At 38.3% G+C, this 17,208-nt stretch overlaps 1 protein-coding gene across 2 annotated transcripts in view; it reads right to left on the reverse strand.

The window, feature by feature from the left end:
• Window positions 1-15,903, reverse strand: part of LOC143882137 (ARM repeat superfamily protein) — a 38,568-nt gene extending 22,665 nt beyond the window's left edge. Inside the window, exons 1-4 of one of the 2 annotated variants that reach the window (XR_013252117.1) lie at window positions 15,110-15,903; window positions 14,238-14,784; window positions 10,418-10,666; window positions 728-819 (exon numbers count right to left, since the gene is read on the reverse strand). Coding sequence is in view for 1 of the 2 variants with exons in the window: in XM_077385573.1 (XP_077241688.1) it covers window positions 728-819; window positions 10,418-10,666; window positions 14,238-14,784; window positions 15,110-15,658 (1,437 nt within the window). In the remaining variant the exon portion in view is untranslated. The remainder of the gene's footprint in view (window positions 1-727; window positions 820-10,417; window positions 10,667-14,237; window positions 14,785-15,109) is intronic. The other variant, XM_077385573.1, reaches the window with a different exon arrangement.
• Between the last annotated feature and the right edge of the window lie 1,305 nt (window positions 15,904-17,208).

A 17,208-nucleotide genomic window follows, 5' to 3' on the forward strand; every position in this document is an offset into this window, starting at 1 on the left:
CTCACGAGATCTCATCGTTTCTCGTACCGAGTACGATGACATGCCGAGAGGTTTTTCAACCACCTGCTCCCTTTTGGTATCATTTGAGCTGCAAGACAATAGGAAAGATAACTGTTGAGATGGTGTCACGTGTTTGTCTATAGAGCTAAGATGCTTCCACGTGTGGATCTTGGAATTCGTAAAGAGTTGGTAACCATAAGATATGAAAAAGGCTGTCTATTGTTACTTTTCTAATGGCTGTCTATTGTTACTTTTCTAATGGCTGTCTATTGTTACTTTTTAGGCAAGTAACCAAAAAGTGAAAATTAATTATACACTTTTTCATTGGTCACCTGCAAGCAAAGCAAAATATAGAATTTTTTTATGGTAACATAAAAAAGGCTAGGAACATGATATAAAATGTAAAAGCTCTGGCTCGCTGCATGTGGACATGTCTAAACCTGTGTTGACATATGTCCACAGTCGTGTCCATGTCAACACAGGTCCATGCTCAAAACAATAAGTGTACACGATGAGTTTTTTAAAGAAATTCATTCAAATTCAACGAAGCAGCATGAGTATCTAATGTTCATGATAATATTATGGCCTATGGTAATTGAATATTGTCACTCTCATAAGAAATGACATGAAATCAATTCAATTAAAACAAAAAAATACCTTAAAAGGTGAATTCTTGTGTTTTTTTGTTTGATTTTACGAAGGTAACATTCTATCAATGAGGACCTACATGTTTCATGCCAGGCAAGCCTTTCTCCAATTGCATCATTAGATCTGAAAGTTTAAGTACAATTCCGTTCATATATAGATACGAAGATTCACCTGCAGACAAAATTATTAAATTTGGTCAATGCAAATTTCAGTCTCCTACAGATTACACTAATATACACAGCAATACGCACCATCCTAATAAATATATCTACACTAAATGTAAGAGTAGTGGTTCATTAAATACAAGTAAAAAACTGTTGATACTAAGAGTAACAAATGAGCATGAAATGCAATAGCAACTTCATGACGATAATAATGTAGGGTAATTGATAGCTTTCAAAATCATTGGAGCAACACCAAATCTTTGAAAAGGAAAGCTATCTCAGCTACTTAGCATGATAGCTTCAAAAAACTCCAATATCCAAGCATTTACCACAACCCCCAAAGTAGTTTTCACAATAACACAGTGAAAAAACAACTTTACTTCAACCAACAGCACAAAAAAATTAATTAATATTCGCTATACACTGAAATAAAGCCATGTCGAAAAATTGAAAATGAGGTTCAGTTGACATTTAGAGGATTGAAGAATCCTAGATCTACAGTTGCTCCACTATGATGAAGAAGAGATGTAGACAAAAAGAAACAAGAAGAAATGGGGAAAATGTATTGAGATATGTTGCACAATTGGCTCTCATTTTGTTAGCTTAGTGAAATTTACAAGGAATGAAATGCCCTTGAAATAATACACAGAACATACTCGAAAACCCATGTAAACACAAAAAATATACATATGATTCTCAAAAGGAACCACCGATGAGATACAGCCATGCCTCATTGCATAACAATAACGTTTCAACTCCTTGTATCAAAGACTGGAACACATAATTTTTTTTAGAAGTAAATGACTTTGGGAAATTATATATTCACCCCCTTTTCTTCCCCGGGCTAGTGCCCTGGGCTAGTCCTTGTAGTCTAAAATAGTAGTCATAAGTACACTAGAGGGGGTGGGTCGGGGAAGGAAGGGGGACAAATATATCACTTTCCATTATTTTGTCATAGATATAATTGTTGTAAGACATTTAAAAAGTACTGTAAGACATGTAATTTGTTAGTATGAAATTCAAAATATTTTACAAAAAAAACTAAAACATTATCAGTTTGACTTCAAATTCAAAAGGCTGCTTCAGTTGAGTCTTGACCCCTCGTCTCAGTTGGGAGGTGCTCTACGTCACAGCTATGAGGTTGTCAGTTCAGTACTTGCCTAATTACCAAAAACGGAAAGCTACTTGATCACAAATTCATAATCAGAAGTTTCAAAGGAACTTACATGTGTTAGCACTAAAGTCAAAACTAAAATGAATACTGGTACAACTATTTAGGCTACTTGTACTACTAGCACTAAAGTCAAAACTAAAATAAATACTGGTACAACTATTTAGGCTACTTGTACTACTTCTATCGTTCCCTACTTTTTTATTTTTTGAATGGTTTCTATCATTCCCTACTCTTCACCTTCTTTAGTACTTACCCTTATTTCTGTATGCTCTTCTAATAAATAAGACAAAGTTGCATCTTGATCATTTAAGAGAACTACAAATTTTAATTTCATAGCTTCTTCTCTTCACTTGATGTGCTCCATGAAATAGTTCCCTATAACAAGCTCAGCTCCAAGCCTAAGCATTTGTTCCCCTAAGAAGCTCTACCAAGAATTTTATGTAGGCCCATAAGGGATATTTGCTAAAGCCCATCTTCCTATATACATGATTACTGGAAAAAAAGAATTAGAGGAATTCCAATGTTCTTGGAAGTGCAAAATAGTTGGTAGATGAAGTAGCAATCCGACGTTACAATATTAAGTAATAAAGAAATTAAGCCACTAAAGTTACAAACAAAAAGGAACAAACTTTAAAGATTACAATTCCACAATTATACCTTTAGATATTTTAATTTACCGAGATAGTATCGCGATATTTTTACGATATTTTTAAGATATTTTTTATTGTTCTTATTTTATATATTTTTAAATAATTTAAATTTTATCGTTTTTTCACGATAGAAACCCAAACAAATAAAAGAGAATAATATATCTTGAGATTTTTCCCTTGCCAAGAAATTCCCGAGAATGATATTTGTGACTTAGGTGCGCACCAATGTATGTACTGAGGACCAGAACATTCCAGACCAAGCTGATTCCATTTGTAGGCAAGTCTATCAGTTGAACATTAACATCTCTTTCCCAAATAGAAATTCACAGCTAAGGGATGGGATTTCTAGTGCTTCAAGTTCCAAAGATCAGTGGCTTGTTCAGATGATAAAAGAATGCATGCCCTTTATTTAGTGTGCCAAGCTTATTAAATGTCTAGGCATTGTCCACACTCCACATCAGCACCGCCCAATGAGGACGGTGATGGCTGCAATGGTTTTCCTTCTAGCTTAGCTACAGGTAAGTCATGTGAAGTGATGTTTCATAGAGTTGCTTTCTCTCCAATCAATCAGGAGTAACAATGACAACATGGGATCACATATGGTGAGGTTCTCCACCGAAGCAACTAGAGTTGATTCTATCGAGTCGCTCCAAACCATTCTTTGTGGATCTCCTCGAGGGGTAACGGTGTTTAGAGGATGACAATAGTCATCAAATCGTCCCTATAAACAACGGATACATACTGGCATCCGACATCTTTGCCATCACCAACATTGTTGTTGTTGCAGCATTGCCATCCTTCGCTAGTTTGAAAAGATTGAAAGAATAGGAGTTGTGTAATCACCCTGCATGGGTATTGTTTCTAATATTAGAGGAGTTGTGGTCTTGACCTATTCAGGTCCCAGGTGCTAAGATCAATAACTAGGTGCTAAAGTGTGAGCGACCTGGCACGAATCTAAATTCATGGCTGAGGTAGGTGGTTCAAATGTGTGGGCTGAAAGAGATTCTTTGACCACCACCAAATGGATAAGAAAAGCATTCATCCTGCCTTCACACTTTTCCCATTTTTGTTTAAGGAAATAAAGAAAAAGATTCTGACTTTGTATCAGTCCCCCATCTCTCACATACAATGTGAAGGAAATAATGAAGCAGAGAGTGCTAAAGACGTCATTCAGGGCTCAAATGTTATTTTACATAACACTGATATGCATGTATGTGTATGATAGCTATATTTCATAATAATTGAATAGAAATTCCCCCATACAATGTATGGTCCCTCTCCCATCTCTCTCTATTTTCACCCTTCATTTACTTCGAACTCTTTACATGGTATCAGAGCCAGATTCATTTCAATGATTCATTTCAATCTGATTCCATTCCTCACCTTGAAAGGTAAGCATTTTTTCCTTAAAGCTCTTCCAACTGAAATCCTTATCTTTCTTCCTCCATTCAAAAACCTAACTTCCTCTTTCTAATTCATGTGTCACTAAAGCCAATCCCTTTATAAACCCAAACTTTCTCTACCCAGTCTGTCGATGATCAACACTCCCTTCCTATCCTATGTAAATCCCAAAACCCAACCCTCACGCTCCATCAATCACACAAGCAAACAAAAATAAACTAATCTCCTTCCCTATGAGGCACACAACCTTATCTCCAATAGATAAGACAAAAACATCACGGGTAACTCTCAAATTTCTTTCAAAAATTATGTCATGAGAGGCTAGTATTCTAAATAGTCACTCACACAATTATGAGCACACACAACAAAGGGACTTTTGAACGTAATTCAGCCAACAGTGCCTACGTCCACAGACAATCTCAAATTGCCTTTTTCACTAAGGAAAACTCCCACACCCAATGCCCTAACTTCATGGATTGTATGCCTATTTATATGCCTAGAATACAACTGCTCAAGGACCTTTTTTAACACATGCCCATTACGGTTGCATCCCACAAGACAACATGTGGCACAACCAAATAAAACTGCCGTAAATTGCAAGCCCGGGGCACAACAATGTAGACAACATGATTTTGCTAACAAGATCGAGGAGATCCGACACTTAGAAAGGCAACATGTATCTAACGGTAATACCATTGAGCAGTATCTTATTAGATACAACAGCGACTTGCTGCATACAACTTTACCGGATCTCCATTTGTCTAAACCACATATTAGCAACCAAAGAAATAAACCAAAATAGAATGAACATACAAACGAACAATTGAAGAACAAATACTAGTTCATGTCTCCCCTGAGATAGCATGGTTTTGATAAGCCCAAAGCACCTGTGTGTTGTTGCTTCTCGTCAATATATGACTCAATTGTTCCTTTAGGTTCTTTAAATTCTGTGGGTGGCGTAGCTACAGAGATCAATGCAGTCAATTATGTATCGCCTAGAAGTTGGTTAGCTACCTCTCATTTTGTTCTAGGATTCTTCCTATTCGTGGGTCATTTGTGGCATGCGGGAAGGGCCCGTGCAGCTGCAGCAGGATTTGAAAAAGGAATCGATCGTGATTTTGAACCTGTTCTTTCTATGACCCCTCTTAACTGATACAGTAGATAAAATGCATGAAGTAGGAATCAAATTGATTCTATTAGACATATTAGGTAGGATCAGGTCATACTTAAAAAATATTCCCTTTTCCTTTCTTTTTTTCTTTTTCAACTCATTTATCTTTATTTATCTATTTTACTTTTGTTGATTTTTTCTGGTTCGGCTATCCCACCTAGCCGAGCCATTCCCTTTTATGACACCAGGCGGGGCCAAGCCAATACAATAAAGAAAAAAGAAACAAATCGATTCAATGAGCAAAAGGAGAGAGAGGGATTCGAACCCTTACCTCCCTACAGCTGCATCTTGCCAGTGCGCTCCGCCGGCACAATGCTATCATTTCCCGCTAGTATGCTTGCCCGCAAGTGGTCCTCCCCTCGCGTGCATGCCATGCATAGCTGTGCGCCATTCCTTTGCTGCCCGTTTGCACAGTCTTTCCTCTGTTAAGGCCTTGAGCCCATGGTCGTTGCCTACTTTGCTGCTTCATGTCTTGACATTGGCATGGGTGCAAGGTGCCACCTCAAGCCAACATCCATGTCGCTAAAGAGTGACAAATCTCCCCAACACAAAACACCCAAAGTCCATGTTGGAATTGATGATAGCTATGATTCGTGGACACTTTGGTTTTTATGAGTTTACACGTGTCGACTTCGTGTCGACACGCAGTTCGACACGTCCTTTGTTAATCTACTTTCCTATTTCACGTCAAGTCTCATATGCTTTACTGTTTTGATAGAAAAAGTTACACAAACCGTATAAAAAGCAGAAAAGCAAGTTATCTAAATCTAAAATGTAAGAATCTTCACCATTTTTTTACTTTTCTGTTATAGAATGAATACAAAGACAGTACTTTCCTCTTTTACTGTGTTGTCATAAAAAGTACTAGGCTTTTTTTATTAGACTGTATTGTCATTTGTCACTTGTCACAAGTACACAAAAGGTTCGACTGTTCCAGTATTGGGCTTCTTTTTCTTTTGGGTTTTGACTGTATTGTCACCAGACACAAATACAGGCTGCAGGACCTCTGACAGGAGCTGTAATAAAGGTCTCAGTTACTTTCTGGAAAGCAAACTTTTTTTCTTCCATATATCTATATCTACTTAGTAGTTAGTATTAACTATTAGAAAACCATGCTCGAGAATGAGCATCACATCATAGTTGTCATCTAGCATCCCATAAAATCTTTTTCTTATTTAAAGTAAAATTGATTGTCAAACTAGCAAGGAATTACTGTTTAATAGCCATTTTTTGAATATTAAGTTATTAAGTAGAAATTTTAGAAGGTGTTTGTAGGCTTCATTTTCAGGACTTTCACTTTTCATAGCACTGTTCAGTGGATGGATAGATAGGAAACAATTTTACTTTAATGATAAAAGGAATTTATTGAAGGAGAAAGAAAGCAAATGAGTGAGCTGGTGATAGATACAACTAAGAAAATAATCCAAAACATCAAAGGTTATCTCAATTGGGACAAAATCAAGAAGTATACGGCTATCCCTACCTATAACATCTCAGGCTAATGAGTAAACCTGGACATTGGCCTCATAGACAAAGTGGATAAGGAAATTGTCATGTCCAAAATACAATGGGCGTGTGAGGTTCGTTGGGAGAGTAGTGGAAGTAGTAGTCAAGTGGGAGGTGACAAGGATGGGAGGTGTGTAGAGTTGTCTAGAGGAGAATAGGGGAAAAGTGGTGTGTCTGGTTGGGCGTCAAACATGCGGGAAATGTAGGGGGTGTCATTACCAAAATAGATGGTAGAAGAGGGAGAAAGGGAAGAGAGAGAAAGAGAGAGAAATGTAATGATTACACAAGATAAGACATATTCCACTCTTCTCCCTTCCAAAATCCACCAAAATGGAGGTTTTATATTGGAAGATTAGTATAGGGGACAATCCCACCACATAGGCGCCACCTAGGAAAAAAGCTAATGATGATGTCTCCTCAATCTCTTGAAGTCAAATGGAATTTTAGCTCAAATTTGACAACCAAACAACATTTGGCATTCCATATCCCGGAAAATGCCCAGCCGTCTTCCACTGTTTTTGCAACCAAACAAGGCCAATAGAAATCACATCTATAGGATCTGCTTCTCCAAGGAAGACACCCTTTGGCTGCATCCAAGTAGTTCACAGTAAAAGAAAAAATGGGGATTGCTTCCTACTCAGAGCTTCCCCCAGTCAGGATGTGCATTTTATTAGTTTTTGAAAGGCATGTGCATTACACATTTAAATGTTAAAATTCACAATCTTCGTGTTGTTACAGACTTTTATTATGTTCGTATATGTAGCCATGTGCCCTTATATTCGACGTGTTCTCGTTGGTAGCCGTGTCCCCGTTTCTACATTTTGGGAGGTCGCCATGTCCGACACTCCGTGTCCGTGTCGACACGCGACACCCATGTCCGTGTCCACAAATCATAGGATGATAGGTACTCCTGAATGAGGCTCTCAAACTGCCACAAGGTCATATTTTTTCCCATAAAGCATCTTCCATCGGCTTCCCTTTCTACTTAATCAAAAAGTGTGTTCTCATGTCCTTGCTTTGACCTTTCGTCTTGTGATCAATGACCACTTCTACAACATCCTTGAATTGCTTCCTGATCATCAGAGATGCTCTCTCAGAAGACCCTCGAAATGGGTCAATAGGGTTTTCATTATACCTCTTCAGAAAATAGGCATGAAAAACTGTGTCCTTATACGACTAGGAAGATTCAACCTATAGGCCAACCTGACAATCTTGTGATTTCAAAGGGTCCAGCGAATCAACCCTTTGTGCGCCGTCTTTCGACTTATCTTCTTCCAGATTTGGGGTATAAGCTTCATCATTACTTTATCCCCCACGTTAAACTCCACTGGAATTCTACTTCATCTGCCCACTTTTTCCTTTGGCGAAATTCCATTGCAAGACAATCCAATAGCTTCTTCCTCGTGCAAAGCAGTAGGCTGTCAGGCCCCGTCCCCCTGACTTCTGTTTGATTACTTTAGGGGAGTCATAGGTTGTCCAGTAGCCAATTCAAACGGGCTCTGAACTGTAGAAGAGCTTTGCTGTAAGTTGAAACTGAACAGTGCAACAACCAGCAAATCCACCGTGTTATCCTGATTGGGTGTTGTATGATGTCTCAAATAATCTTCCAGAAGGCATTGACTCTTTCCATTTGCTCGTCTGTGGAGAAGTTCAACTTTACCCAACATTTTGAATAAGGTCGTACAAAAGCGAGCAGTAAATTCCATACTCTCTCTTTGGTCCTGCTAGAAAACCAAGCACATCTACGCATAGATGTCAACATCTTCCTCCATCCACAGCCAATAATAACTCAATAACATCAGAGCAAGGGTCTGTTCTTGCCTTGGGTGTCCTGCCCATATGGGTGTTTTTCAGCAACATCTGCCTCAAACTGCCACTCTTTAGTTCATAGGGTCTCCTTCACTTAGCATAGAAGACTTCGTTCCCTATCCAAACCCATCTTGTAACTCCTTCCTCCACTTGCTTAATCAACTTGCTTGTGATAAGGTCATTTGACGTCTAATCTTTAATCTGAAGCACTATATCGCTGCTGACTTGTGTGAGTGCTACCACAGCCCAGGACTCCATCCGGATATGGCCTCCTACTCAGTGCATCAGCAGAATTCACTATGGCTGGTTCACACGGTAGTGTGTAGTTAAACTCATAGTTTTTAATTTCCACCAAAACTGACACGAAACAGCTGAAATGTTTCCGTTTCCATCCCAACCGAATCCGAAACCGAAATGGTCGAAATGTATAAACCAAAATCATAAGTGTAAAAATGGCGTATTATATCTGCATGTAGTATATAATTATATTTATATGAATTGCATGTGGAATGTCGTGCATGTATTATGTATAAATATTTATATGAATTACATACGAAATTTGGTATGTACTAAATTGTCAAACATGCGCTATCGTGCATGTCACTAAGTGTTCGGTGTTTTTAAACCATTATGGATAATTGTCTCGCATATGTGATGATTTCTAAGTGTGTATTTGTGCTTATCGTAGCATTTCCTGAAGTTTCATATTTAAATTTAATCATTTCCATTTGTTTTCATATGTTTCCATGATCTTATAGGATTTCCACTGAAATAAACCAAAATATTTCCGTTTCCATGGTGATTGAAACAGAAACCGAAATTTAACAACTTGGTTAAACTGGAACAATAAGTCCTGCCACCTTGCCTGCTTTGGTGTGAGTTTATTGTGGACATTGCAGCAACTTGTTGCCACATTGTCTGTATAAATCACAAAATGTGGTCCCAACAAAAAGTGCTTCCACGCATTCAAGCCAGGGAAAGAATGGACCCTATAATTTTTTACATAATAATATGGTGATAAAAAGTAATATATTGAATATTTAAATAGGCTAAGTAAATATAATATTTTATTTTCACATAAAAACTTACTATTATGATGGGTATAACCCAAAATATGTGGTAATTGTAAATTTGTAGTAGTATTCAGAAAAAAAATAAAAGAGGTCTGTAAGTGTCACAGAGAATCTTGAAGTATTGGAATCCGACATCCGTCCGACATGGGTGCTTCCCACATTCAAAAGAATCCATATAACATGGTACAAGGACCTGCCAATTAGATCCATGAATGAATTTCCAACCTTTTCAGCTATCCTCCAAGAGGAATTAATTTCCAATCAGGATCAAAAGATACAAAAAAAGTCCAGGCCTACAATAATCTGGCCTATTCTCAACTAAGCATACTTTTTTTGGTCTAACTAAGATGTTTAGGTAGAACAAGATAATTTAGACACATAATTGCTCGAGGCATGGTGGGCAACTATAACTATCAAAGTTGGATTAGTTTGAAATTTGTGTGGGCATTATGTATAAAACAAGGGAAAGTAATAAAGACGAAGGAAAGTACACAAACGCCAAAGTGGCCCCTATACCTCATAAGGCATGGGGAAGAAAACAGGAGAGGGGTCTTATAAAGTCATGGGGACGAAAAATAATAATCAAGAAAAGCAAGGTAACTAAAAGTAAACTTCAAAATGGACTAATCATTAACTTCATGAGACAATAAGTGCAATGCATGGTCTTCAACCAATAACCACAACAACACATGATAGAATATCATTCTGACTTGAATAATGCAACCTCGGTTATCATGTAAAATTCAAAGCATATGAGAACACAAATTTAATTTTTCTAGAAATAACCATGTTTCAAAGTGTAGAGATGAAAAAAGACATACCAAGCTTGAGAAACAAATTTGAAACAACAGCCAGGATATGCTCGTTGGGAATACCACGACAAGCACTGATTATATCCTCCAATACAGCACAAATAGATCTAATTGCACAAGATACTTCAGTACTCATGATGCTAACATCAGATAACTGATTTGTATTGGTTGGGAAAGTACTCCCATCCTTTTGTCTGGTCAAATCTTTCAAGATATCAGCAGTTTTTCCAGCTGTACTTACTTCAAAATTTAAAAGACCTGAACATTTCAGTTTCGGATTAGTATTGGCCACAACATCAGTGAAGAATCAATAAAGTAGCAAAACACATTTATATAGAAACTGAAATTTCATGCATGGTTACAAAGGCCAAAACAGAAGATAGCATTTACTCAATTTTCACAGAATATAATGTTATATGTAATGTCGGAATCCATTCAAGACCATGTTGCAACAAATGGATTATGATAAACTTGAGAATTTTGAATCTATGAATTGTTCGCAAAAACATGTGCAAACTCCTTACTTTATTCGTTGCCAGATAGTCTAGATCCTATTTAGCTACTAACACAACTGCTATTTAAAGACAACAATTACGCATAGAGACAGGCTAGTGCATATATCTTGTCCATACAGACAGGCCGGGTGCATATATATGGTGGGCAACTATAAGTCTCAAGGCTGGTGCATATATCTTGTCCATAGAGACGGACAGGCTGGCGCATAGAGACAGCTGGTGCATATATATATATATATATATATATATAGGGAAATGATATCAACACAACCATGTTTTGATATATGCGCACACTACCTTGTCCTCTAGTATGTAAAGAGCTGTCAAAAGCTCATTACAGTTCCCAAAAAACTCTTACAAGCCAATTAAAAAAGAAAAAAACAAGCTAGAGCGCGCCCATAACAAAAAGTTGGTGTGCTGATATCGTTTCCCTATAGGATTTGCTAGGGACCATCGCAGAAGGCACTTCACGGGTTGGCTGTTGCATGAGAGAGCAGCCACCTCAGATGAATTAAATGACAAAATTTGAGCTTATGTGGCTGCTCTCTCATGCAACAGCCGGCCCGCAAAATGCGTTCTGCGAGGGTCCCTAGCAAATCCCTATATAGATATTAGCAGTTTGGCACTACCATGATTTGATAATTTGTGATGAACCACTAACTCTAGCTCTATGGCCTTTTGTCACCCAGCTTGGTAACTACAAAAATGAATGGACATTTACACAGACATTTCATCAAACATTTCAATTGGGCCAATTTATAGGGATTGTTTTGCAATTCTATGTCATTCAATTCAACCCACCAAAAATGGTTTTACATAGGAAAATAGAGCTATGCCTCTCATAAGAGCAGTGTTTAAAAACTCGTTGACTCGACTCAGAACTCACCCGAGTCAACTCCCTTTTACCTTGGCCGCGTTCCGCATTGGATCGCATCCGCATTCTGCATTTTGCCCTACAGAGTCAATAAAAACTCCTTTGACTTTCCCGAGTTATGACCACCTTAACCGCGTTCTTGGCCGAATTCCACGTCACGTCCGCATTTTTAGACACTACATAAGAGGGATGATTGGTCACCAAATACAAAGTGGAGAATAAAAACATAACATTTGGTCATGGGATGGAGGTCCAAGATGGAGAAGCTTGGCTAGATGGAGGAGGCATTCTCCTCAATGGTTGTGGAAGATGAGTGATCTCCAAGTGCGCACTGTTGCAAGGAGGATGGAGGCTGGATGATAAATGAGGTGCTCACTTGATGAGGACCACACCACAATAGACATGGCCGACCAAGGGGAGGAAGTCTTACACGACCTTCGACAATCAAAGGCCCTAGGGAGGTCGGCTAGGCTAAAGGGCAAGGCTACTAAGGACAGGGCAGCAAAGAACATGGCTTCTATTTGATAAGGCTCCAATAAGAGGCTAGTGCTGTAAATTTCTCTTCTACTAGGGTTGTGTAGTGAAGTCAATTGTAATTGAGTGTGAACTACTAATATAAGTAGCTCTTTTTGAATTTTGGAAGGTCTTTTTGGCTGATATTTGAATTTGAGTGGACCAGATCAGTCAGCAGATGCATCATGCCCATCATGATAGGGAGGGGTGGTGGATTTGATCAACCTTGTAACTCTATGTGGTATTGGGTATTGGCATGGTTGGGACCCTTGGGAAATGATTGGTAATTGTACTTTCTTTATGTTATACTTCGTAATTGTATTGTAGTCCTACATTACTTTGAACATTTTTTATTGAACTAATGAATGAAGTGGTTTCATATATTTTGTATTTCCTACATTTATGTGGTTATATACATGTTGAGTTTAGAATGCATTTATAATGTTCTAGACATGTCTGCCAATGCATGTCACTAGGTGTTCAATATTGTTAAGCCATCATAGACGGTTGTCCTGGCAGTCTTGCTTATGTGATGGTTTCAAAGTGTGTTTATGCTTATTCTAGCATTTCCTGAAGTTTCATCTTAAAATTCCATCATGTGCATATGTTTCCATACGTATTCGTGATTTTACAATATTTCCACCGAAATTTTCAAACAAGAATGAGACGTTTCTATTTCCTTGCTGACTGAAACCGAAATCTAAAACCTTACACTCACGTGTATTGTGACAGGGCTCATTCATATGATATGACATTTTTGTATTTAGTTAAGGGAAGTGATATATGCACCCCTTTTTCTACTGGGACAGCCACCTGCAGTGTATCTATGACTGCAGAGGTGCTGATGTACTTCACATGGGAAGGATTTAAGGGACCTGATTGCCACATACACTGCAGCTAGCTGTCCCATGTAAAGAAAATGGGCGCATTTATCATTTCCCTTGGTTAAAACTGAATAGCATAGTCGTATATGTACAAAAACTATAGACAGCGAGGGACTTACTTTTGAAGGCCCAACCACTTTTTCTTTTTTTTCCTGCACCAATCCTCGAAGCCTCAACCTATAAGGTTTAAGAAACGTTCCAAGCCATCGTGGCAAAGGAGAGAATCGGTGACCCCACCTCTTTTTTCCCTTTCTTCTTCTTTTAATCTTCCCCTTTCTTATTTCCTTCTCTTCATATTGCTATATATATATATATATATATATATATATATATATATATATATATATATATAGAGAGAGAGAGAGAGAGAGAGAGGAAAATGATTGTGAGCTTGAAGCTCATATAGCTCATATGAGCTTGAGGGCCCAAACACATGTGGGCCCACATTGTTAGGATGATCCAAACCATTCATTTGAAAGGCCCTTACATAGATAGGGTGTGTACAAAAAATCGGCTCCATAGAATCATCCTAACCCATCCAAAAGTGGAGGGCAAAACGGACAGACACCGTTTGCCACAAATCTGCCCATTTTTGCCCTCCACTTTTGGAAGGGTTAGGATGATCCAATGAAGCCGATTTTTGGTACACATCCTATCTATGATGGGGCCTTGCAAATGAATGGTTTGGATCACCACAAACAATGTGGGACCCATGTGTTTGGGCCCTCAAGCTCATATAAGCTATATGAGCTTCAAGCTCACAATCATTTTCCTCATATATTTATATATAGATATATTGGTTGATTACCTCGAGATATTTTGTTCTTCCATATTAACAGATTTCATGTGTCAAGTGTTATAGGATCTAATGTGGAGCATAATGAGAAGCTTAACAATAAAAGAATAACATGAAAATATCAAGAGTACCCCTAAGGTGTAATATGTGAAACATGTAGGCATGTGTAAAAGAAAGTGTATCATCAGGAATTCAAGTTCATAAAGAGTGGCTTGAAACCACATAAAAACTACATATGAAAGCATACCTGCAACTGAACCAAATACTAGAGGTAGATTCTTGATCCAAATGTCCGGTTCTGCAACATAAAGTTCGTCCAAGGCCCGTTTTAACAAAGTTGAGGCAGACAAGAGAGTGTCTGTTGGATTTTTCTCACCGGATGATACATATGATGCAAGTAAAATTATGACATTGTCGGCTTCAGATACAAGAACTTCGGGCCTTGAACACCCAAAAAGAGCTTCAAAAATATTAAGAATGTGCCTTGTGAGTGGTGAGAACTGGCAACCCAAGAGCTTATATAAGTTCGACGATATCTTAACAATGAATTTCGTAGATAGTGTAGGGACAATAAGCTTCAGTGCATTTAGCATATGAAGGACCTCCAAATGCTTAGGTTCTGCCATCATTTCACTCTTAGATCCATCGACAATTGTTGTGGCACCTATTTCAGTCGCCAAAGGCATGTAACTTTTGAAGAAAGACCATACAACTTTGCTTACTTTTTCAATAATAACGAAATCATGAAAAGACTTAAAGACCTTCTCAACATAGACTTGGGCGCATTTCCGAACCTGCAACATAGAGTGGAGAAAAGAACAATTTTCAGGACCAATAATTATCAACAACAATTAATCTCTATCATCACGAACATAAGCACACTGGCCTAGCTCGAGTCTCCCCTGTTTTTCAATATCAGCATGTAACTGCCAATTCATAAGATTTGATTTATAAGAAAATTCTCAAACCTCATAAATTTGACGCTTTGAAATACTTCCCTGAACAACATCAAATGCCCTAATGTTTCAACAGTTAAGTTCAGCATCCGCTAACACATTACGCACAGTTACAAATTCAGTAAACAATAGTTGAATTCAAACAGATCCAGTGACACAATACCTTGGGACGCCTATCCACAGAGAACGCAAGAAGCGTCTTGAGAGGCAATTTAACAGCACTCCAGTCCTCCACACCGCAAAATGGAACCAAAAGCCCTAACGACTTAACAATGGACCGAACCGTAGAGGTAGCTAGGGTTCCATGTGGTCTCTGGAGGAACGAAACGAGAATTTCCATAGCATCTGATGCCTTTGAAGGAGGGAGGGATTGTGAAGGAACAAGAGGGAGTAAAATCGATAGGAACGAAGAGAGAGAGGTCATGGCATTGGGATCTAGGGTTTCTAGGGTTTCATTGATTGCGGAGATTGTTGCAGCGAAATAGGCAGGTGGAGTGAGGGGAAGATTTTCTTCTTGGAGGATTGAACGCATGGCGGCGGCAGATGCGCAGAGATGGCGGTGTTGAGGGGCGGAGGATTTCTTGTAACGATCCATTATTCTGTTGCAGAGATCGGGGTCTCCGTTGAGTGGGATTTCTTCAGCTTCTTCTTCTTCTTCGTCTTCTGCCATGGTTGTTGGTGGTGGTGCCTTTTCTTGTTTTTGGTTTTTCATTGTTGTTTGGGAGTGGGAAGGGGGGTTTTGATGTTTGAATTGGAGGGCAACGAGAAAACCCCGCAAAACCCTAGGACAGAGTTCACACGAACATATATAAGCACGTGTATATCTTCGATGCCCTATTTGATAACCACACCCTCTCTCTAACTCTCTTCACCAGCTTCGCCGCTTGGGTTATCACTGATCACTGTAAGAGAAAATATTGCATCAGCGATGAGGGTCAATCACTGAGAAAGAAGAGAAGTACGTAAATTTATTTATTTATTTATTTTGGGGGGGGGGGCTACATTTAGGTTAAAGAGTAGGGACGTTTGGTCCTATGCTTTTTCTTTTTCTTTTTTTCACAAAACAAAAAATTGGGAAACCTGTGTCTAAAAGTCGTGATAAGTGGCTAAAAATCAGCAAACAAAAAACTCTACTCAAAATAGGATCAACTTTTTTCCTGAATTTTAGTCACTTTTCACCTTCATTTCAATTGTGCCCTCTCAAATATCTCTCGAGCCTCTCCTTCTCCCGCTTGCCCTACGCCTCTCCCACCACTTGGAGACACTAATTTATCATGGGAAAGAAAAGGGAAATGATAAATGCACCCCTTTTTCATCACTTGGAACACCCGGCTACGGTGTATCTATGACTGCAAAGGGGCTGATGTACTTCACATTTGAAGGAGTTAAAGGACCTGATTGCCACGTACAATGCAACTGGGTGTCCCAAGTGATGAAAAGGGGCGCATTTATCATTTCCCAAAAAAAAATTCCTGGCTGACATGGCCTAAAAATACATTAGGCTCCGTTTCTTTCAACGTAAAACATAATTTACACCCATTTTTACGTTGAAAAAAATGGAGCCTTACAAGCTTTGAATTTTTTAGAGTTAAGTTCTTCTATGACTATTTAAAACCAAAAAAATTCTTTGAATTCTTCCAGAAAAATGATATAAATTTGAGTTATCCAGAGAAATGATTGAACAACAGAACTGGTAATGGTATAATGACTAACTGATGCAGGTGCATCTCGCAACATCAAGAGATCAACGGTCATGATCATTAGAAACTTGATCGGACCGTTAGAATCCCTCTAATCATAAGATATTATGCAGCGCTCAAATCAACGGTCCACGTTGATTACTACTCTTCAAGAGAGTCCTATTTTAGTTTGATTTTATTTAAGAATTGCTTTAAGTAATTTTAACAATTTTCTTTAGATGTGACGTCCAAGAAAACGATTTAGTTAATAGTTTCACTTTTATATAGATTTAGTTAGAGGATTTTTACAAATTTTATGGGTAAATGAATTGTAGAGAATTCATAGGATTCTTTTCTTTTTTTTCGTTTCCTACTTAGAGTAGATGTAGGAACGTCCATACAAACCTATAAATATAGGCAACTTGTAACGTTTCTTCAAGCTTTTATGAATAAAATTTGGATGCCTCTTAAAGTTGTTGCCTTTGTTGCCGAGGGAAATATCTCCCAAAAGAGCCATCTGCAGCTCCAAAGAGCCATATGTTGCTCTTCAATTGAGCCATCTGCTGCTCATATTTCTTTGCCC

Source organism: Tasmannia lanceolata, unplaced genomic scaffold (genome assembly GCF_043159265.1).
Source record: "Tasmannia lanceolata isolate RefF3 unplaced genomic scaffold, GAP_Taslan_0.1 ptg000007l, whole genome shotgun sequence".
Taxonomy (NCBI): Eukaryota; Viridiplantae; Streptophyta; class Magnoliopsida; order Canellales; family Winteraceae; genus Tasmannia; species Tasmannia lanceolata.